Here is a 24,017-nt window from a genome sequence, read left to right on the forward strand (position 1 = left end):
ATGGACTGCAGCACGCCAGGCCTCTCTGTCCCTCACCATCTCCCAAAGTTTGCCCAAGTTTATGTCCAATGTTATCAGTGATGCCATCCAGCCATCTCATTCTCTGACGCCTTCTTCTGCCATGAATCTTGGCTAGCATCAGGGACTTTTCCAATGAATTAGCTATTCACATCAGATGACCAAAATACTGGAATTTCAAATTCAGCATCAGTCCTTCCAATGAGTATTCAGGGTTGATTTCCCATAAGATTGACTGGTTTGATCTTCCTGCTGTCCAAAGGACTCTCAGGAGTCTCTGCCAGCACCACAGGACATCAATTCTTTGGCGCTCTGTCTTCTTTATGGTCCAGCTGTCACAACTGTACGTGACCACTGGGAAGACTATAGCCTTGACTATATTGACCTTTGTCAGCAGAGTAATGTCTCTGCTTTTCAACACACTGTCTAGGTTTGCCATAGCTTTCCTGCCAAGAAGCAAACATCTTCTGATTTCATGGCTGCAGTCACCATCCGCAGTGATTTTAGAGCCCAAGGAAAGGAAATCTGTCACTACTTCCACCTTTCCCCCTTCTATTTGCCATGAAGTAATGCGGTCAAATGCCATGACCTTAGTTTTAATAAACAGTTTTAAGCCGGTTCTTTCACTCACCTCATTCACCCTCATCAAGAGGCTCTTTAGTTCCTCTTTGCTTTCTGCCATTAGAGTGGTATCATCTGCATATATGAGGTTGTTGATGTGTCTCCCGCCTGTCTTGATTCCAGCGTGTAACTCATTCAGCCTGGCATTTCTCATGATGTGCTCAGCGTATAGGTTAAACTAACAGGGTGACAGCAGACAGCTGGGTGGTACTCCTTTCTCAATCTTGACCAATCAGTTGTTCCATACAGGGTTCTAACCATTGCTTCTTGACCCACATACAGGTTTCTCAGGAGACAAGTAAGATGGTCTGGTATTCCCGTCTCTTTAAGAGCTTTTCACAGTTTATTATGATCCACACAGTCAAAGGCTTTGGTGTAGTCAATGTTTTTCTGAAAGAGGTAGATGTTTTTCTGGAATTCCCTTGTTTTCTCTATGATCCAGCAAATGTTGGCAACCAGATCTCTGGTTTGTCTTCCTTTTCTAAACCGAGCTTGGACATCTGGAGGTTCTTGGATGGCATAATGCTGAGCCTAGTATGCAAGCTTTTAAGCATGACCTGACTAGTTTGGGAGATGAGTGTAATTGTCTGATAGCTAGCACATTCTTTAGCACTACTCTTCTTTGAAATTGGGATGAGGATTGACCTTTTCTTGTCCTGCAGCCACTACTGGGTCTTCCAGATTTGTTGACATATTGAAGGCAACACCTTGATGGCATCATCCTCTAGGGTTCTACTGGAATTCTGTCACATCCACTAGCTTTATTAACAGCAGTGCTTAACGCCCACTTGACTTAGCTCTCCAGAATGTCTGGCTCTGGGTGGCTGACCACACCATCACAGTAATCCAGAAAAGCATTAACCACATTTAAATTAGTAAATCCCTAAATGGAAGCATGAAGGCTTCCCTAGTGGCTCAGTGATAAAGAATCCACCTGCCAATGCAGAAGACAGGTTTGATCCTGGGTCAGGAAGATTCCCTGGAGAAGGAAATGGCAATCCACTCCAGTCTTCTTGCCTGGGAAATTCCATGGACAGAGGATCCTGGTGGGCTACAGTCCATGGGGTCACAAAAGAGATGGACACGACTTAGCGACTCAACAACAACAACAAATAAAAATGTATTATGTAGATTTGCTCACATGAAAAGAACTAATCACAAACTAACACTTCAAATCCAATATTACTTCCACACTCAGTTTTACATGAAAGTATTTTCTCTGGTCATGGAGCCTTAATATATGCAATGTCACTTCTATAGATTAGAATTACATGAGCTTCTCTCTATGCCCCAGTTTAAAATTCTCTGGAAAATTCTGAGGTGTTTCCCTCTAGGGCCAGTCAAAGTTAATTTTATATATAACATGCAACCTATACTTTAAATTAGACCACTCCAAAATATCCTTCAAATTTGGTGAAAATCAACCAGTAACAGAAAAATAAAATTTCTTATGTGGATAAACTTGTAGACAATGCCATGTCAACCTTAATATTAATACATTTCCTCAACTCCCAGCCCAGATCTTTCTTAAAAATACATTCGCAAAACAACGTGTGTGTGTGTGTGTGTGTGTGTGTCTGTGTCTTGGGAGGGTGATAATGCAGAAAGAAAACACCCAGCTGACAATCATGAAAATAAAAGGGAGGAGGGGGCCACACAGCAGGGGAGAAGGGTCTTATTTAATAACTATGATTTCAAGGAAATAAAGTTCTTTATGTTAGTTTCCAATTTATTAATTTCATACAATTCTTTACACACTAAGTACTTTTTAGTACAAGGCACTGGGCTAGGGGCCTCAGGGACACGGACATATGAAAGAAATCTGCCCTCTGGGAGTCTTAAAGTTCAGAATAAGAAGGTGTGCTTAATAACAGACTTCTACTCCATTTGAGTGACCTTTATGTATTTGTTAAATTTCAAATTCTAAATTTCTAAAATTCTAATTCTAAATTTCAAAAGAACCTATAGCTGGGACTTCCCTGGTGGTTCAATGGTTAAGAATCTGTCTTGTAATGCAGGGGACTTGGTTTCAATCCCTGGTCAGGAAACTAAGCTCCAATGTGCCACTAAACAACTGAGTCCTTGTGCTGTAACTAGAGAGCATGTGTGCCACAACTACAGTCCATGCTCAGCAACAAAAGATTCCACATGACCCAACAAAGATCTGATGCAGCTATATACATAAATATTTTTTAAAAAGAATCTAAAGCGACAGTAAGCATATATAAGGTTTAACATTTTACACTCCTATTTTTACTTAATTATGTAAATTTTTATTTTTAGTCACAAAATGTAAAACCCATGACTTCAAATTTCTTGGAAACTTCTTAGTCTACTAACTACCAAAAAAAGTGAAATATGAAAAGTCTATGGGGTTTGGAGTGGACAACCTGGGATTAAGGTCCAACTTCTATATATAATCACCGTGATTTTAAACATTTTCCTTAACTTACTCCTCAACTTCATCATCTGTAAATATGAAGAAAATATGTAATTTGTCTTGTATAGGCTTCTTGTTAAAGTAAATGAGAGAACATGTGAAAACATACTTTACATGTTCAAGAAACAGTTTCTTTCCTTCAATATCCTTTCCTCTCCAAAGCTATGAAGGCCCATATCCTCACCCTATGTTCCAGCATTCAAGTCTTTTTTCGTATTAACAAGCTCAAAATGAATGTTAAGTCCTGGTGGTCAAGAGCCTTAAAAAACTGTACATGTATCCAATGGGCCCAATGCTGCAGACACAAATTCTTTTGGGAAGTTAACAGAATACAAATGATGAATAAATATAGCCTCTCATAGGCTAGAAATAGTCCAGGCTTGCTCGAGAGACATGTCGTACTATCTTTTTTCTTAAAAAGCTGCTTACAGTCTGTATTCTAAAAAAGATTACACAATATTTACTCGTGTTCATTCACTCAGTATCCGTTAAATGACCCCAGTAGAGTAATAAGCAGGGCTCTTAAAGCCTTGAAACAAGACAAGTGTGGCACAATCCCTGTCCTCACAAAGCTTAGACCCCAGCAAAGGAAGACAGGTATAGCTCAGAAAAAACTGCCCTGGCTCCCCACCTCCCCATCCCTGGCCTCTAAAAGGAGAACAGTATGTGTTTTGAAAGCAAGCTGAGATCACGGTTGAATCCCCAAGGTCTATCACCCTGGACAAGTTACTACTTCGCTGCAGTCTCAATTTGCTTAGCAAGAAATTATACTTTGCATACTGGGAAGCACAAGTCTACACAGTATGTCCATGATTAAAAAAAAAGCAAGACATCATGGAAATTCCACAGATAACATCTTTAGCTGACAGATCTAGAAACTTCCAAGTATTTGCCATGTCCCATCACTTCATGGCAAATAGATGGGGAAACAATGGAAACAGTGACAGACATTATTTTGGGGGGCTCCAAAATCACTGCAGATGGTGACTGCAGCCATGAAATTTAAAGACGTTTGCTCCTTGGAAGAAAAGCTATGACAAACCTAGACAGCATATTAAAAAGCAGAGACATTACTTTGCCGACAAAGTCTGTATAGTCAAAGCTATGGTTTTTCTAGTAGTCATGTATGGATGTGAGAGTTGGACCATAAAGAAGGCCGAGGGTAGAAGAATCAATACTTTTGAACTGTGGTGTTGGAGAAGACTCTCGAGAGTCCCCTGGGCTGCAAGGAGATCAAACCAATCAATTCTAAAGGAAATAAATCCTGAATATTCATTGGAAGGACTGAGGCTGAAGCTAAAGCTCCAATTCTTTGGCCACCTGATGTGAAGAACTGACTCCTTGGAAAAGACCCTGATGCTGGCAAAGATTGAAGGCGGGAGAAGGGACGACAGAGGATGAGATGGCTGGATGGCATCACCGACTCAATGGACATGGGTTTGAGCAAATTCCGGGAGATGGTGATAGACAGGGAAGCCTGGCCTGCTGCAGTCCATGGGGTTGCAAAGAGTTGGACACGACTGAGCGACTGAACAACATTTGCCATGTGCCAATCACATGCATTATCTCATTCAGTGGACAAGACTTAGTCTTGGTCAGTTTCTTAGTTTTAGTTAGGAAGAGTGCTGATACATATTTAAGGTAGAACAATTTCTTGTCATTTATTTAAAAACACAAACTGTGTGCTTCTTTCTGTCAAATGCTGTGCACTATCAATTACATAAGCTAAACATTACAGTACACAGCTTCACTCACAGTAATTTATCAACTTGCTTTTAAATTCAACCTCAATTTTTAACTCTTAAAAGCTAGGAGAATAATCTTATAAATATGACCTAAAAATCAAATTTGCAAAAATCTTGCTATATATCCTGAGGTATTTCCTTTAGGATAAAGATACTTGCACAGGCTTCCCAGGTGTTGCAGACGTTAAGAATGTGCCTACCAATGCAGGAAACGCAAGAGATGTGGTTCTGTCCCTGGGTCAGGAAGATCCCCTGGAAGAGAACTGCAACCACTTCACTATTCTTGCTTGGAGAATCCCATGGACAGAGGAGCCTGGCAGGCTACAGTCCATGGGGCTGCAGAGTTGAATACAGGAGCACACAAAGATCCTTGTGCCTTCTGAACAGCTAGACAAAACTAAACCCTCTTCAGGGATTCTAAAACATCTCTTTGTTAACTCTGAAAGAGCAAGGATGTTCAGGACTACTGTTATAGATGATACTCAATACCAATCAAACGGCCAAGTTATGCTAAAGATAATTTTTGAAACACTAAATACAGCATTGGTTTTTAAGGTTTTATATCAGATGGATACTGATATAAGGATTACAGGTGATACAGTCAGTGGACACATATCCACGTAGTTCTTTCTCAAATGGATCTGAGAAAGTAGTTTTGAGATGATTTGAGAGTAGTTTCTCTCCAAACTACTAGTATAGTTGGAGAGAAAACAGAGCAAAAAACTAGTCAGGAAATCTCTGGCAAGCCAGGGGTTAGGACTCCATGTTTTCACTGCCAAGGGCCCAGGTTCAATCCCTGGTTGGGCAACTAAGATCCCACAAGCTGCATGGTGTGACCAAAAAAACTAAACCAAACAAATACAAATTAACTACCAACCCCGCTCCACCCAAACAACAAAAAAACTGGTCAAGCAACACCAACTCCTCACATAGATCTCTTGATTTTATTTGAATACTACTCCTAATAATTTTAAAATGCTTTCAAGACTTTCACAACCTTGAAAAGTAGTACATTACCCAATAATGCTGAAGTGCAACAAAAACAAGAGCTCAGAGAGTTTACTGCTGCTCTTGGTATCTGAGATGAACACAACTGTTAAAGGTCTTTCCTGTCAGAACTATTAAAGGTCTTCTCTGCGGTGCCTCTGGCAGAAGAAAATGACAGGATGAAAAAGTCCTGTCATATGACCAAACAAATGAAGCCAAAACTCTGGAGCTGCTGTAAAGGTCATTATAATTTTCAGCAAAAACTTCTGGTTTTTAAAAGTAAAATTTAAAAGCAATAAAGTTATAACTCACCGAGAAAATTAGATTTGTTCTCTGAATGCAGTGTAATATCCTGGAACATGCTATCAAAACCAGAGTGGTATAATGGAAATAACAGTGAGTTCTAAAGCTAGAAATCAGGATATTGTTTTGCCTTTGAAATGCCTTTGCTCTATGACCTTGAGTAAGTCGATCTCTCTGAATCTCAAGATTCTTTTTTTTTTTTTGGTAAAATCAGGGATTTTTTTACTATCACTCAAGATAGTAAAACTCAAGTTTTACTATCACTCAAGATTTTTAAATTAAATGAGTATTCAAGGCTTAAAACATTAGCAACTTAAAGGGAAAAAGAAAATCCTCTAGATGACATGTCACTTTAGTAATACCTGAGATAATATGGGAAAACCACTACCTATGAATAAAAGACATAATCCTACTGAGAGTATCTTAAAAGACAAATTTATTTATCTCAATAACAGATTAGACCATCCAGCTAAACAGTAAGATATCATTTTAGATCATTCAGGATTTAATTTAACAAATAGCTACCAAAGGCTCTAATACGCCAGTCACTGTTTGCCATCAGATAGCATCGCTTATAATCTAGACGAGAGAAAAGAAAACCCGGAGCAAAAGTAAATGGAGAAGTTAATAAACAATTTACAAACTATAATAAAGGAAACACATACAAAAGACTGAGACAGAACACCGAAGGGGGTGACTATTTCAAACAGGGTGGTTAGGAAAGTATTTTCTAGGAGGGTGAGTTTCAAAGTTAGATCTAAAGGCTGATTAGAACAGTGGGTCAAGTTTGCAGCATTGGGTTGTGAAAGAGCCTGAGGAAGTGCAAAGGATTACTGTAAGTGAAGGTAGCAAATGAGAGGAAGCTGAGTCAAGTTTGTTTAGAAAGAAAAGCAGCTGCTGAGCCGTACAGGAAAAAAGTTTAGATTTTAAATGCAAAAATTACTAAAATATTGGTTTTAGACAAGATGGCGATTTGCTTTTAAAAAGCCTCGTTACTAGGGTGTTGAGAAATGACTGGAGGCAGCCGACAGAAGCTACTGCTGTGCGAGTGAGTTACGGTGGAAACAGAATGAGAGTAGCTGGACTAAATATATATTTTGGAGATAAAAATGATGGCACTTGCTGAAGGATCAGATATGAGGTGAACAAGATGAAGATATAAGGAAAAGGGAAGAATCAAGAATGATTCTTAGATTTTTGGCCTGAATAACTGAAGGAAAGGCAGAGTCATTTACCATTTACAGAAATGGGGACAACTGGGAGAAGGCAGGGTATTATGAGTGCTGTGCTGGAGATGTTAGAAGTTTTTGAGATAAACATCAGGTTTCCTACTGAAGAAATCAAGTATGCATCTAGACATGAGGTTCTGGAGGTAGGAGGAACAGTCCAGTCATTGCTGTTGTTTTAGTCCGTCAGTCACATCCAACTCTTTTGTGACTCCATGGTTTGTAGCCCACCAGGCTCCTCTGTCCATGGGGTTTTCCAGGCAAGAACACTGGAGCAGGTTGCCAACTTCTTCTCCAGGGGATCTTCTCGACCCAGGGATTGAACATTCATCTCCTGCATGGGTAGTCAGATTCTTCACCAGTGAGTCACACCAGGGAAACCCATTAGTTCAGTTATAGATACAAACAAACAACTGATTGCCATTATTTGGAGATTTCATATCCACAAATTCGCCTACTAGCTAAAAGTTATTTCTAACTCCCAAATCAATACTTGTCATTCTTAGACATGCATAGAGTTATGAAAAAATTTGAGTCATCCCACAAGCACATTCCCAGGCAATGCTCTGTTTTAGCTCTCAATATAAGTATATGAAAGAGAAACTAACTCCATCTGGGGAGCTAGAGACAAGCTTTATAGCAGAGGTAGCAATGTAGCTGGGCCATTTAAGGATAGGTAGAAATTGGCAGAGATACAGAAAAAGGGGGCCTTTTAGAAGAAATCATATGAACAGAAGAAGGTAATATGAATAGAGAGACACTGATATCTAGCTAATGGTAATGTCTTATGGGTAATGTGCTGATGAGCTCAGTTGTGGCTGACTCTTATGACCCCATGGACTGTAGCCCGCCAGGTTCCTTTGTCCATGGAATTTTTCAGGCAAGAATACTGGAGTGGGTTGCCATTTCCTTCTCCACGTATGAGAGATAAAATCTAAGATGGGATTAGATTATGAAAAGGTTTGAGAGCCATGCCACTGAATTTCATTCAACAAGTGTTGGGGAATTACTGAAAGGATGTGAACTCGAAAGTCACATGATTAGAGTTGGGTTTCCTAGGTGGTGCTAGTGGTGAAGAATTCACCTGCCAGTGCAAGAGACATAAGTGATGCAGGTTTGACCCCTGGGTGGGAAAGAATCCCTGGAGAAGGGAATGGCTGCGCACTCCAGTCTTCATGCTTGTGGAATTCCATGGACTGAGGAGTCTGGTAGGCTACAGTCCACAAGATCGCCAAGAGTCAGACATGACTGAGTGACTAACACTTGAAAAGATTTAACTGGCATGAGTGGGTAGAAAGAATTGGCAACAAAGGGACTGGAAGCAGGAAAACCAGTTAGGATGCTGTTAGGATCGCCTAAGCAAAAGGTAATAAAGTCCGAAAGTAGGGCAGTGGCAGTGAAACTGGAAAAGAAGTAACTACTACAAAAGACACAGCTTACTATTAGAATGATTTGCTGGCTGTAGACAGATGGACCTTACAAAATTTATACCAGATGAGGCAAACACAGCCATTTTTCACTGTAAAAATAAAAAGGTGGCTCACATGGATGTCTTCTAGGCATAAAAAATAGAAGCAAGCTGCATACATACATTGGCGGGACATTTTACTGTATTAACATTCAATAACTACTTATCAAGTGCCAACCACTACGCGAGGTTATACAGTAGCAAACAAAACCCTATTTATTGAGCTTATAGATATTAACAATGGTACTATGGAAAATCTTTATGAAAAATGAATTTTCTTTGATGATGATCTTGGTTACCTGCTTCCAGCTGAAACACAAAGCAGTAACTGCTAAAGACCAGCTATTTGAGATGTTGTTCAGTTGCCAAGTCGTGTCCAAAAACCTTTGGGACCCCATGGACTGTAGCCCACCAGGCTCCTCTGTCCATGGTATTTCCCAGGCAAGAATACTGGAGTGGGTTGCTGTTTACATCCATCTAAATCACTATACAGGTTAAGTCAAGAAAAAAATATTTACTGAGTGTCTACTTAATACTCATGATGAACGAGGTGTCAAGAAAAACATATGTAAGAAAACAGTGATAAGTCCAGTGAAAAGTGTCACCCCCTTCACTTTTAACAGGGGAATGAACACAAACACCTATGGCAAGGTATTAGGGGATAAAAAGCAAACCAATACAAGAATTAAAAAAAAAAAAGCTTATGAAGAGATTTTAAAAAGCTAAATGACATCTACTCTATTCATAAAAACAGGCAACTAGAAACAAACTGAAAATTTGAGTTGTGAAATCTGGAATGAAATAAGAGAAAACTTAAAAAGGACAAAAATAAATTCAGAATGTCCTTTCAAAAAAACTGTAGTTGACATTCCTGAATCCACTTGAATCAGAATTAAGTATATCCAAAATGTTCATCAGAATGATGTAGTAATAAAAGATCGATTATAAGATTAACATGACTGCACCTAGAAATCTCTTATACTTTGAATCTTATGGCACTACTGCAGTCAACGATTTTCAAGTAGGCAAGGGAGCTTATTAAAAAAGCAGATTCCCTGGACCTAGCTCCACAGACTGAATTTACATCTGTAGTTGGGCTCAGGAATCTACACAATTTCACAAGCATTCCAAGTAACTACTGCAAGTAGTCAGGGTGGACAGTCTGAGGAGTGCTGCAGTGTTTTACCCCAAGTAAGACCTTCCATTTATAAACAAGATAAGCTAATGGAAGCAAGGCTAAATGCCTCACTCAAGTTCAGAGTTCCAGTTCCTGCCAGGCCAACCGAGTTAAGTCTTCTACCCTCAAGCCTTTGCTATTTCTTCAGCCTTTCCCAATGTCCATTTCCTCCCCATTTCAAAGTCAAATTCCATGAAAGGTTTTTCCTGGCTACCTGGGCACTCACTAAGGTTGCATTGTTAAGTTTCTGATATCTTTTTTCCACAACTGGAAAAGAAGTTCCTTGGGGAACACTGAGCTTTTGCTTTTGTATCCCTTTCACTGTAAGACACAAGAATATGGTGTTCCTTTTTTACTGCCTTCAATTTGCAAGCAGTATCCTGCTTTTCCCCAAACAGAAACTTAGCAAAGTGCTGAAGCATATGAATACTAACCAACTAATAACTAACTAAATGGAAGCTTGGATTTCTTAACTCTATAAAGCAGTGTTTTTCTGTGGGTCACCCCGCAAATCAAATGTGAAACTAATTTAATAAGTCACAAATATCATTAAAGAAAAATAGACTAGGGGGGGGGTATTGTAAAATGTTTTCTCTAGGTTGTGGTCAAAACTTTTGAAAGCAGTTTTGTAAATGTTGATAAACTTCTCCAACACATCTTTACTGTTAGGTAGGCAAACATATTTGCTTTTGCAATTACCACTCAACCACCCTGTCAGCCTTCCCATTCTCTGTTCTCCAAAGTTAATACTGATTTATTTATTCATTCCCCCTAGCACAGATACTGTTTGAGGAGTATTTTCCACCACACAAGTTCCACAGGAGCCTGTCCGTGCTCCTTCTTCAGACGGGTCATCTAAGTGTTGTGATGCGCTTCGAATGGGCACCTGTCTGTTGACCTAAGTCTGTCTGAAATTTGAGAGGCGCAAACAGGGCTTGGAAATTTTCACAACCTGTTTCATCCACACTGGTCCTAGGCTTATGAATGAATGTGAGTTTTTTCAAGATCACCTTCTTTTTTACCTTGGAGCCAGGTTTCCACCATAGCATTACTTTCTGGTAAACCTTGATACTCTTCACAAATTTAAATATAATTACATAGCTTCCAAATCAATTCTATTTTCCCTTCTCCTAACCTAAGGCAGTAGTCATACTAACAAAGTTGTATCCGTTTCTAGTTCTTGTACATATCTTGCATCCTGTTAACCAGCAGGTCTAATCTAGACCTAATAATGCAGTAATTGTGACTTGTCACAACTCTAATACAGAGTCATCTTTTGTACTGTTACCAACCATACTCTCATAACTTTAGCTTGAATTCAAATCTGACTTCCTCCATAACTTTGCTAAATTCCTCCAAATCCCTTCAACTCTCTAAACCTCATTTACACTGTTCACACCTCTACAGCACATGTCAGTCCACAAGATATTAAAATTACTTTTGAATCTGTCTCCTATATTAGTTTCCACGACTAACTTTCACGTACATACAGCTCACTGTCCAGCGAAAACCAGAGGGCATTTCTCATAGAACCTTATTGTGCTGAAAAGGTGAGGCGCTAAAACCAGTGGCTACAAAAATAGGTTAGGAGTTGTTTCCAATTTTGCACACCCTCCATACTCCGGTCAACTATACGCTATTTTTAAAGAAGTAAAATAAAACCCTGAAAGTTCTAATGGGAGAACCATGGGGGACATGGCAGTCAAGGCTGCAGAAATAAAAGGCGAAGGCACGATAAGACGGTCGTGATGCTCTGCCTTTCCACACGTGGTCCGGTAAATGGGCGCCTGATCCCTCTTCTCAGCCCGGCACCATTCTGCTCTGTCATCCTTTCTACCCTATTTCAAAACCTCCCACACCGTTCCGCTGAAGTTGCCTTGGCGCCCTCTCAGAGGGCCGTGTACCCCAAAGTACATTAGAAGACAGACTCCGTCTTGCCGGGCTCCTGTTCCGGCCTCCAGGGGCCACATGCACCAGAAGCAGAGTGGGCAACCATTTCCCTTCTAGAGCCCTAACTAAAATGGAAGCGCGTCCAGACCTGGGAACCTTTAATGCTCGAGTAAGCCCCAGAGTTTTTAGGTCACCGTTATCGCCTCCCCTGCCTCCCACCTCGGCGGGACCTGAGCACGCAGGCTCTGGGCTTCCAGGAGCAGTCTCGCCACAACTTCCCAACGCCACCCTAAGGTCCCGTCGGCCTCCGCACACACAGGCAGCCTAACCCAAGTAGGCCTCGGGGTGGGGGGTGGTGTGTGTGCAGCGGCTTGGCATGTCATTCCGGCGGTCAAGGGTCCCCAAATTGTCTCGACCTCCGGGCGGCTTTTACTTAAACGTACCCCTCAAACAGTCTAACTTCCTTCCTCCAAACCGATCTGCCCCACCAGGTCCTATACTTCCTGAGTTTCCACCATTCCCCAAGAAACGTGTCCACCGATCGCCGCCTCCGCCTGGGAGGCTGCATCCCGGCTCTGGACTATGCTCCCTCGGTCCCCTATGCCGAATTCCCGGCGGGGGCGGCTGGGGTTTGGCCTCCCGATCGCTCGACTGGGGTAAGGGGCTCCCCACCCACCGACCACCCCGCCGCTCCTCCCCTACTCACTTTGGGCTTCTCCGGCAATTTCTTCCGGTTCTTCTTCTTTTGCTCCTCGCTCCTGAGATTCTTCAGCACGCCTTGGTCGTCAGCGGCCGGGGCCGGCGCGGCCGCCGCCGCCTCCTCCCGCTTGCGGGGCGGGTTCCTCCGCTTCTTGCGGGCGCCGGCGCAAGCCGCGGCCCAGCCGTAGCCGAGCAGGAAGAGCAGCAGCAGCCCGAGCGCGCCCGTGCCCACTAGGATCACCCAGCCCGGGTACCGCTTCGGCTCCAGCCCCAGGTCGAGGCCCAGCTCGGTGCGCAAAAAGCCCAGGCCGACCGAGAGCATTTCCTGCAGCCGGGCCGAGCCGTCCTCGGCCTCCTGGGCCAGTTCGTCCAGCCAGCTCCGTGTAGCCATCTTCCCTCCCCGTCAGGGGGAGCCGGGGGACTCACAGGATGACGCCGGGCCGCTGAGACGCCGTGGAACAGTCGAGGGAAGCGAGGACGCGCCGGGGCCCGACCGTCTCAGGCCGAGCGCATTGCGGCCGCCTCTCGCGCCGGAGCCGGGGACCGGCCGCTGCCGCTGCCAAGAGGACGAGGGGGTGCTCCCCCGGCTCCCCCCTCGTCAGAGCCTCACTCCGCCGCCGCCAGAAGGAGGGGGACGGCGGGAGGGAGTGTCTCCAGTGGCGGCCGCTAAGCGGCGTCTCCGCGCCAGTGCCGGGCCCCCGCCGTCCTCCCTCGGCGGAACAATGGCGGCTCCGGCCGCGATCCACGCAGCGGGAGGCGACGGGGGGGGGCGGAGCGGGGCCGCGGGTCACGTGGGCGCCGGTGGGCGGGGCGTGAGTGTCACGTGGGCGCAGCGAGGCCGGGCGGGGCGGAAGCCGTTGGAGGGAGTACGCGGCTGAGGCGGTCGGCTGGGACGTTTTTCGGCGTTTGCCGGAGGCAAGCCGAGCACTGGGGACCGGTGATCTGGGCGGGAGGTTGGGAGGGGTTCACTGGAGGAAGCCTCTGCGGAATGGCTGTTGGCCAGGAGCTAGGAGACGTGGCGCTTTGAATGGGTTCAGGGGAGGGGCTCTTGAGGAAGCCTGGGGGCTGCCGCGGGCCGGGGAGGTGGGGGAGCGTGGCTTGCAAGAGGGTGAAGAGCTAGGATGTTGGACTCTGAAGAAAGCTGAGCGCCGAAGAATTGATGCTTTTGAACTGTGGTGTTGGAGAAGACTCTTGATTCAGAGTCCCTTGGACTGCAAGGAGAGCCAACCAGTCCATCCTAAAGGAGATCAGTCCTGAATATTCATTGGAAGGACTGATGCTGAAGCTGAAACTCCAATACTTCAGCCACCTGATGCGAAGAGTTGACTCATATGAAAAGACCCTGATGCTGGGAAAGATTGAAGGCGGGAGGAGAAGGGGACGACGGAGGATGAGATGGTTGGATGGCATCACCGACTCAATAGACATGAGTTTGAGTAAACTCCGGGAGTTGGTGATGGACAGGGAGGCTTGGCGTGCTGCAGTCCATGGGGTTACAAAAAGTCTGATAAGACTGAGTGACTGAACTGACTGAGGAACCAGGTCACGGGGTGTAGGTCCAAGTCGCCCTAGTAGCTGTCTGCTTTTCTCCGTTCTTTTTCTGGGAGTAGTGTTGGGGTGGAAGCGGCTTCTACTCACTGGATCACGGATCCAGCTAGACGCTTCCAGAGTTGGGCTCAGTTGAGTCCGAAGCCGGGCACTCTTCTTTCGGGGCCTAGGTTTCGTTCATAAGTTAGGTTTGTCTCAACTTCCAAGTTGTGTGTCTACAGTTTGCCTGCCTGACCAAGGGCGCTTTCTCGTGGTTTTCGCTCTTGGCTTTCGTTCCTGTCATTCGCCAGAACTCAAAAAAGTTGGAAGGCACGTGGGCAGTATTATTTTCCTATTGCAGTTTAACAAGAAGTAATGTGAGGCATATTGGATTGTGTTTTACATGTAGATGAAGTAGTTCCTTCGTTGCGTTCTATTTTAAGCTTTTGTGAAAGATCACAGAGAATTTCCAAAAATTCTTTTTTGTATGCTGCGTTGACCATATCTGGGTAACATTAGGAAGAAGTGAATTTTCAGATCTTAAAAATACAAAGATGATATTCACGGCTGCCTTAGGGTTTTGACGTTGTATTTCCCTATGAGAAAACTTGATGTGTTATCGTTAAATGATAATTAGCATTTTTAGCAAGTGTCTTAAGTGAACTAAATGCAGGCTTTCTCAAAGATTAGAAAGGGGAGTAATAAGTACCGAATGCCAGAAATGTATTTAGGAGTATTTTGACCTACTTTGCAACTGTGTTGTAACGCATATTGTGATTAATGAGTGAAAGGGAGTTTGGTAAATAATAAACTGTTACTCTAGCCAAGCTTTATACAGACTTATTATTAAAGACTGTAGTTAAAGACAGTGTAAATTACAAGGCCAAAAACTTGGAAGATGTATTTGGAACTACTTTATCTCTAAAAGGTTCCAAATTGCATTTATATTTATGAAAGTAGGTTTACAATTTTACATTTATGCTTTGGTTCCAGAGACATGAGGGTATCTTTCCTAAGAACCCCATTCTAGGTGAACACGTGAGGGCTTATGAATTAAGCTATTATACAATAATAGTAGCTGGATATCCCTGTTCTTTGGCAGTCTGGCAAATACTGATTATGTAAAATCCCATCACCTTTTTTTTTTTTTTTTCCGTGTGATTCTCCTTTGACCTTAAAAAGAAAATGTTTACTGTATATGGTAATACAGATATAATCATTTTTCACATATAGCTTTGTGTCATCTTTTAAAGTATTTTAATTTAAGAACAAAAATGGATTCATACACTAATTACTGTTTTGCATTTAATGACAAACGCAAGGTGACATTTTAGTGACATATTTAATGACATCAGCATTCATGTCACTTGATAGAACCCAGCTGATAAAACTCACCAGGAACATACTAGTAGCCCTACAATGTTAGGTTTATTAACTTGCTGCAGAATGAAATTTAGGTAAAATTTAAATGAAGCAATGCTTTGAAAGAGTCAAAGCAAAGCAAGCGGTGTCTAAAAGAGATAATATCAAGCCTGGCCTGGAATATCCTAATTCCTTGAAAATGGTAAAGTTAAAAGAAATGTTAGATGTCATTGCTGAAACCTCTCTTCTTGAAACAACTGGGTTGGGAATGAAGACTCCTAATTCGGAGTCAAAATGACCCATACAATGGAATACCACTCAGAAATAAATACATGAAGCAGCATAGGTGAATCTCAACATAAATATACGGAGTGAAAGAAGCCAGGCAAAAAACAGTATGTAATGTATGATTTCATTTATATAAAACTAGAAAATGCAAACTGATCTATAGTGACAGCAAATCAGTGGTGATTTGGGGAGGCGAGTGAGCAAGGAGTGGTGGCTGGGAGTGATTACAAAGGGGCACTAGGAAACGTTGGGGAGTGATGGATATGTTATCTTTATTATTCTCGTTTTATGGGCATATGGGTTTTATGGGTTTATATATGTCAAAACTTACCAAATGTGTACTTTAGATATTGTAGTTTATGTTAAATATACCTCAATAAAACAGTTAACAGTTTTTTGAAAAGTGACCCACGTGGAAGGAACAGCTGCATACAGGAGTGGCGTGCTCCATGTTCACTGATAGTATTTTTAACAAAGTTTTTACCAATCTATAATTTTAAGGTTTCTCAGCGGTATATACTTGATGTTAATTTTTTTTAACAGGTTTGCACAATAAATACTTATTCTATGATCTGGCTCTACTATATAGTTTATTTAACATAGTTTATTATTGGATAGGTTATTTACAAGTTTTTTTGTTGCTGTTCTTGTTTTTTGCCATTAAATGCAATTCTGTCATGAATACGCTTGTAACTAAATAGCTTTGTGAATACCCATAAGAACTTCATGAGGATAGAATCCTGGCACGGTCATTGCCTGAGCCATAGCCCACAGCATGTAACACTTATAGTTTGAGAGGCTTTGTTTTTGTTTTTACATCAAGGCAATTTATTAACAAAACAACAATTTGAGGAGTCCTGTTCACAGATGGTTGCCATGGAGACCCCTCTTCCTGCGGGTGCTGTCAGAGGGGATGGGGGTAACATTCTCAATCAGCCCAATCTTCATCCCTTAGCGGGCTAGGGCTCTGAGCGCTGACTGGGCTCCTGGTCCAGGAGTCTTGGTCCTATTTCCTCCTGTGACCCAGAGTTTGATGTGGAGGGCAGTGATGCCCAGCTCCTTGCATCTCTGGGCTACATCCTAGGCAGCCAACATGGCAGCGTATGGAGAGGACTCATCTCAGCCTTCACCTTACATGGCAGATGGTTTCCTTGCCTGAAAGATCGGTGACACGGACAAAAGTGTCGATGAACGATGCAAAGGTGTGGCACACACCAAATACATTTTCTTCTTCAGCCACCCGAGGGCCAAGGCTGATGGCCTGTTCTTCCTTTTCTTTCCCCCTGCAAGGTGCCATTTCTGCACATCTCCAGACTCATCACTGGAAAGAGCTTAGTTTGGAAATTTTAAGAGACCTGAAGAAGTTCTACCTAAAACCTCTCATTTCATATAAGAGAAGGATGCTTCAGAGGGCTAAGGGTTGTACCACAGAATCAGAGTGGCTGAGTTTGTAGTAGAACCCAGTCTTAACTGTTCTTGACCCCTTGGTTTCTCCTCTTTTTTCCATATACCCAGTGATTAATTCTTGGGATTAGTTTGTTTGTGTTTGTTTGCTCAGACTACCAAAACAAAATTCCATAAACTAGGTAGCTTAGACAAGATTTCTCACAGTTCTGGAGACTGGAAGTCCAAGATTAGGGGACTGGTTTTCTTCCTGGCTTCCAGATGGCCACTTCCTTGCTGTGTCCTCACATGGTGGAGAGATAGCCAGTGAACTCTCTGATGTCTTATAAAGATACTAATCCTGTCAGATTAGGGCCCCACCCTTATGACTTCATTTAACCTTAATTGCTTCCCTAAAGACCTTATCTCCAAGTAACAGTCATGTTGGGGTTAGGGCTCCAACATGTGAATTTGGAGTGGGGACAAACTTTCACATTTCAGTAAAGCTTCCCAGGTCCCACAGTTGGTAAAGAATCCACTTGCCAATGCAGGAGATGCCAGAGACTCAGGTTTGATTCCTGGGTCCAGAAGATCCCCTGGAGGAGGAAATGGCAACCCACTCTAGTATTCTTGCCTGGAAAATTCCATAGACAAGCCTGGCGGGCTACAGCCCATGGGATCACAAGGAGTTGGACACATACACACATTATGTGTAGGTTACAAACGAATATATAGTGTTTTTATCTCTTAAATTAGGTTATGGGTACAAGAGTGCTCCTTATCTCAACTTTTTGTATACCTGAGATACTTTGTAATTTAACTGACAAAAATGACAAAAGCTATAGTTTGCACGGGAGCTAGGCAAAATAATGGAGGCTCCTGTGGCTATACTGTTGTGGGGGTATGTATCTTACGGTGGGGAATGGTACACTGGCCCATGTCTATGGGTATCCCTTTAGGCCTTTTAACCCCTTTTGCTCTGATTTCATGCTCAGCATGCCACAGCCATTTTGTAATGAGGCATCTTTATTGTAAGATGAGCTGACTTAAGTAATCTGATCCTCTTTGAAGTTATATTTACTAGTGTAAATCATACATTCTCAGTGGAGCAATATTGTTCCCACAGGGGATTTCTCAGTGTTGGCTTTGGGGGCTTAAAAAATGTTTTTTAGTGTACAAAGTACAGATCAATACACTACATGCACAGATATACACTATATATGTGGTATTAAAACTAAATAGGAACGTATCTAAAAAGGCCCTTACAGGAGTGATAATGAAAAAATGATTGAAAAATACTGGTGCAAAGGAAGAAATTGGCACTCTGTCTCATCAGTTAGATGTCTGTGGTTTTAGTTAATCAGTTTCCCTGGATCATTAATTCAGTTTTTTTTTTTTTTTTAAATATTTATTTGGCTGTGCTGGGTCTTAATTGCTGCTCAGGCTTTTCCCTAGTTTTGGGGAGGGAGGGCTACTCTCCAGCTGCAGCGCGCAGGCTTCTCTTTGTGGTGGCTTCACTTGTTGGGGCACAGGCTCTGGGCTTGCAGGCCTCAGTAGTTGCTGCTCCCAGGCTCTAGAGCACAGCCTCGATAGTTGGGGCCCACGGGCTCAGTTATTCCATGGCGTGTGGGATCTTCCCATACTAGGGATTGAACCCCGTGTCTCCTCCATTGGCAGGGGGACTCTTCACCACTGAGCTCCCAGGGAAGTCCCTGTTCAATCATTTCTTCACTGGACGTTTACTGAATTCCAGCTCTTTGGTTTGAATGCATGCTATCTGTCCTCAAAAATCTCAGAGCCTAGTGAGGCCAATGGACCCTTTCTTAAATGGCTTTAATGCAGGAGAGTATCACTACAGCAAACTGATTTGAGCATGAAGATTGTACTGGATGCTGTGATGTACCTCCCAGGTCCTGCTTCGTTAATGAAAGAATTTTCCCCCAACTCTGGGAATGTTGCCAGTGAATTTGAGGTTCTTCATTGAGAATTCGAAGATGAAGACGAAAGGTTAAGAAAGTAAAGTGAAAGTTTATTTAAGTAAGGTTTCTTGCCAGCTGGCCCCTGCCCTCATTTCTCTGCTCATACCTAGCCACCTGCCTACTCTAACAGGAGTATTACCAAGGGCCATCTCTTAGGTGTCAGATTTTGGGGAAATGACTGAGGAAAACTTCCTCAGCAAAGGTCATGTCCCCATTCAGGGGCAACCTACATCCAGTGACTCATCAGCCTGGGGCTGCACAGTCCTGGCCTTGTCCCACCCTGGGTCAGTTTTGAAAGACCATCCCAGCCCCACAGTACTCCTTGAGCTTGGCTGAGGATTGTTGGTACTGTATCTCAGCCCACTTCTCGACCTCCTCAGTCCTGTTTCCTTCTCCTTCCCCTGGTATTGGTTCCAAGAGCGCTTCCTTATATGCTCATCTAAAAGTCTACTTCACGGGGAACTCAGTCTGTAACAGTCTGATGAGGATTTACAAAGTGATATCACCAAAAAGGGAAAGGTTATTTCTGCATTTGAAGCAGTGGAACATTTTCAAATACTATATATTTAGGTTCAGTCTAGGAGGATGAATGGGATGTTGCTACGAAGAGAAGAGAGTGGAGAGGAGTTTCCAAGCATGAGGACCAGCAAAAGGGAAGGCTTTGGGACATGAGAGAGCATGGGAAGCTTGGCTTATGGTAAGCACTATTCTGTAACTAGTGATAGAGTCCTTAAGATTTTGTGGAGGGATTTGAAGAAGGAATTCTTAACGACTCTTAGGTGTCTCACTTCCAATTGGATAGATGGTGGTGCCATTCATTGAAATGGGGAATATTGGAAAAGAGCTACGTTTGGCAACTCGAGATTAGTAGCTTTGTTTTATACACATTGATTTTGAGAGTACAAATTATCCAGATAAGTTATCAAATAGGTAGGTACACATGGATGTGGACTCCAGGGGAGAGATGAGAGCAGGGGATACCCCTTAGTTTCCTTGCTCTGTTCACACTCATTTCTTAATCACTGATGCTTTCTACTCTTACAAACCCTTTGCACTGTGCATGAAATTCATTGGTTGCTTTTCCTAGTTAATTTCCACTTATTCTTCCTATCTCAAGTGAAACATCATTTTCTCCTAGACGCTGTGCCCAGCACTTGACCAGGTCACTCCTCATGTTGTGTATATTTATGGCACCATGAAATTTCATAGTACCCGTTGAAATTATTTCACACTTATTCATGTGACATTTGCAGAAGACTCAAAAAGTTTTGAGAACATCAGATCAGATCAGTCGCTCAGTCGTGTCCGACTCTTTGTGACCCCATGAATCGCAGCACGCCAGGCCTCCCTGTCCATCACCAATTCCCGGAGTTCACTGAGACTCACGTCCATCGAGTCAGCGATGCCATCCAGCCATCTCATCCTCTGTCGTCCCCTTCTCCTCCTGCCCCCAATCCCTCCCAGCATCAGAGTCTTTTCCAATGAGTCAACTCTTCGCATGAGGTGGCCAAAGTACTGGTTTCAGCTTTAGCATCATTCCTTCCAAAGAAATCCCACAAACAGTACCATTTTGGACTGCAAGGGACAAAGAGAGTAGTGAAGAAGGTATGGAACTTCCAAAACTTTACCGGCAAGAGGCAGGCTGAGAAAATTACTCAGTTGCAAACTGCACTACTTTTCTTGAGAAAAGGAGACTCGGAGCATAAAATTAAGAGTCCAGAGGGTGGAGTTAAGACTTACGGAGAATTATTCTAGACTTTGAAAACTAATCCAGGAACTTTCAACTTTCCTGAGCTGTATTTCAGGATTGCTATGGACAACTGATGCCTTTGTATCTCTAATTTCCCCCCAGTTTGAATGGGAATGTCTGTACCTATTTTCCTTTGCTGTAGCACCATTGTATGGTGGATGTCTAAGGAGAAGAAAACTTGTGTTTAGTTTCACAGTTCCCTCAAATTGAAAGAGATTGTGCTGCAGGAGATATCATGAACAAAACTACACCTAAGGAGCTTCATCTGTACCTGGACCTGATTTAGATGATGAAATCCTGGATCTGAGCAGATGCTCTAATGGGATAAATATACTGAGGGCCTTACAAGAGGGTGAATGTGTTTTGCATGTAGAAGTGATGTGAGTCACTGGGGACCAGAGGGTGGACTCTGGTTGGCATTTTCCAAGATGTCCCCAGTGATTTCTGCCTTCTGGTATTTATGACTTTGTGTAATCTCATCCCCTTAAGTAATTTCCTTCTGAAAACCAATAAGCTACCTTAACATTGAGAGAATGTCATTTCTGTGATTCAGTTACAAAAGATTCTGATTTCCATCTGGCAAGCCGACCTTCTCCCTTCATGACTCTGATGAAGCAGGTTGCCGTGTTGAAGAGGCACAAGTGGCAAGGAACTGAGGGCAACAGCCCATTGCAAACTGTGGCCCTCAGTCCAACAACCAAAAAGGACCTGAGTCCTGCCAACAACCATGTAAGTGAGCTCGTAAGCAAGTCTTTCCTCAAGTGATCCTTCTGAGGAGACCCCAGCCCTGGCTTATGCCTTGGTTGCAGCCTTGAAAAGACTTTAGAGGATCTGGAAACTTGAGCTAGTGCATGGGTTTTAAGTTGCCAAGTTTGTGGTAATTTGTTACACAACAGTAGAACTAATATATCTACGATAGTGTCAAAGTTGGAAAAGATGGGCAAAAGTCAGTGTTTGCAGAGCTATGGGGGAACAGACATTCTCGTACAGTGTTGATGAGAGTAAATAGGCACACAGCTTTCCGAAGGCAGTTTGGCAACATAGACATTTTAAAAATCCAAAGCTCAAAAGGCAAATGATTTTTTGATTCAGCAGAATCCATTGCTAAGAAATTGTCCACAAGAAATAATCAGACCAATATACAAAAGTGGAATCACATAGTCATTACATTGTAGTTTACAATCTCAAAAAATTGGAAGCAACCAAAGGAAGCGATTGTTTGAATGTGTTGTGACATATATAAGGATAGGAATATTATGCAGCCATTAAAGAATATGACCTATATCTATGTATATCAATTATTCACTGACATGGGAAGCCTACCTCTTAAGTGAAAACATCAGGTTACAGAAAAACATGGGTATCACATCATTACAATTTTAGAGTATGTGTATGTGTATACATGGATTGAGAGGCATCTGGAAAGACAATCCCTCTATCTGTACAGCAGTGTACAGCAGTAGGATTTTTTTGGAGGTTTTTTGTAAAAAAAACTTTTTTCTTTATACTCTTCTAAATTGTTTGAATATTTTCTGTGAATATATGTGCTTAGTCACTCAGTTATGTCTGACTCTTTGTAACCCCATGGACTGTCACCTGCCAGGCTCCTCTGTCCATGGGATTCTCCAGGCAAGAATACTGGAGTGGGTTGCCATTTCCTCCTCCAGGGTATCTTCCTGACCCAGGGATCAAACCTGTGTCTCCTGCTTTGGCAGGTGGATTCTTTACCTGTGCACGACCTGAGAAGCCCAAATCTGAAGCAGTGGGAACTATTTTGTATGGTACACATTTGGGCTTCACCCATGGCAAGGTTATAGTAGGAATCTGCCCAGAGAGCCCAACTTCTGTCTTCTGAAATATTCTTTCCTTCCTTCTTCCTAAAAGGTTTTATTCATCTTTCAAAAATTGGAAAAAACTTATTATTGACCAATAGAAAAATTTCTCACAAGAGGATAATCATTTTCATGTATATATATATAAAATTTAGTATAAATTTAAAATGCCTCCCTGGGAAATGCTTCCTAAGAGTTATAATATTTACTTAAGTATTCTGTTTCATTTAGGCCTATTTTGCTGCATAATGCCACCACTAAACTTTAAGATATGCTGATTCATGTCATAACCAGTGGCTTCGAAGGTTTCTGTTAAGTTTTCAAAGGTATTTTTGAACTTGTGAAAACTTTATTACTAAAAGGAAAAACTTCTTTAAAATGTGGTGAGTCACCTCTGCTGGATGAGAGAAAAAAAAAATTCCTCAAACCTCATTTGAGACCTAATGTTTGTAAAAATGAGTAGCTATTTTGGTGGCTGAGCAGAAAGGAAAGACACAGGTGTCTGTTCTGGCAAAGACCAAAATCTTTATGTAAATTAGTAACCTCGGATACTCAAAAACTGACCAAAGAATTGATACTATAGTAGTTCTTGCCTGGAGCATCTCAGGGACGGGGGAGCCTGGTGGGCTGCCATCTATGGGGTCGCACAGAGTTGGACACGACTGAAGTGACTTAGCAGCAACCTCAGATACTCAAAAACTGACCAAAGCATTGATACTGTAACTGGAAAGGTAAACTTGGCAGTTAGTAAGCTATATCTAATAAATCCTAAGTTTGACGAATCACTTGGACTCAATGAGTTTTTGTTTGTTTGTTGTTTTGTTTTTGCTCAGGGTATGGTGCAAGTTTTGTCTGTGCTATGACTCTTATTCCTGATGAGTTATTTTGTGAGCGCATGTAGAGAATTTTACTTCCCTGAAGCTGAAGCCTGGTAGTTAGAGAATAGGGCCTGTTTGGTGAGAATGAGAGTAACAGCTTAGTCAGCTTGGGCTGCCTTGTAACAGAGGACCAGCGGCTGGATGGCCTAAACAACAGAAATTAATTTTCTCATATATCTTGTGATTGAAAGTGTAAGATTAATGTGCCCTCAAGGCTGTTTCTGTGGAGGCCTCTCTCCTTGGCTGCAGACAGCTGCCTTCTTGCTGTGTCTTCACATGGTCTTTTGTCTGCGTGTGTGTGGGGAGAGAGAAATCTCTGGTGTCTCTTCCTCTTCTTTGTCCTGTTTGTTTTTTGGCTGTACTGCACAGCTTGCAGGATCTTAGTTCCCCAACCAGAGATCAAACCCAGGGCTCCCAGCAGTGAGAACATTGAGGCCTAAACAC

At 42.6% G+C, this 24,017-nt stretch overlaps 1 protein-coding gene and 1 pseudogene across 4 annotated transcripts in view; both read right to left on the minus strand.

Annotated features, from left to right (window-relative positions):
* Positions 1-13,334, minus strand: part of MTDH (metadherin) — a 57,180-nt gene extending 43,846 nt beyond the window's left edge. For all 3 annotated transcript variants that reach the window (XM_027561481.1, XM_027561480.1, XM_027561479.1), the window contains exon 1: positions 12,582-13,334. In XM_027561481.1, coding sequence (XP_027417282.1) covers positions 12,582-12,965 — 384 coding nt within the window. In that variant the 5' untranslated portion in view covers positions 12,966-13,334. The remainder of the gene's footprint in view (positions 1-12,581) is intronic.
* Positions 13,335-15,223: 1,889 nt separating this feature from the next.
* On the minus strand, positions 15,224-17,706 carry LOC113904395 (annotated as a pseudogene). Its single transcript, XR_003514502.1, has one exon. The product of XR_003514502.1 is annotated as a 40S ribosomal protein S14 pseudogene (transcript).
* Positions 17,707-24,017: the final 6,311 nt, after the last annotated feature.

This window comes from Bos indicus x Bos taurus, chromosome 14 (assembly GCF_003369695.1).
Source record: "Bos indicus x Bos taurus breed Angus x Brahman F1 hybrid chromosome 14, Bos_hybrid_MaternalHap_v2.0, whole genome shotgun sequence".
In the NCBI taxonomy this organism is placed as follows: domain Eukaryota; kingdom Metazoa; phylum Chordata; class Mammalia; order Artiodactyla; family Bovidae; genus Bos; species Bos indicus x Bos taurus.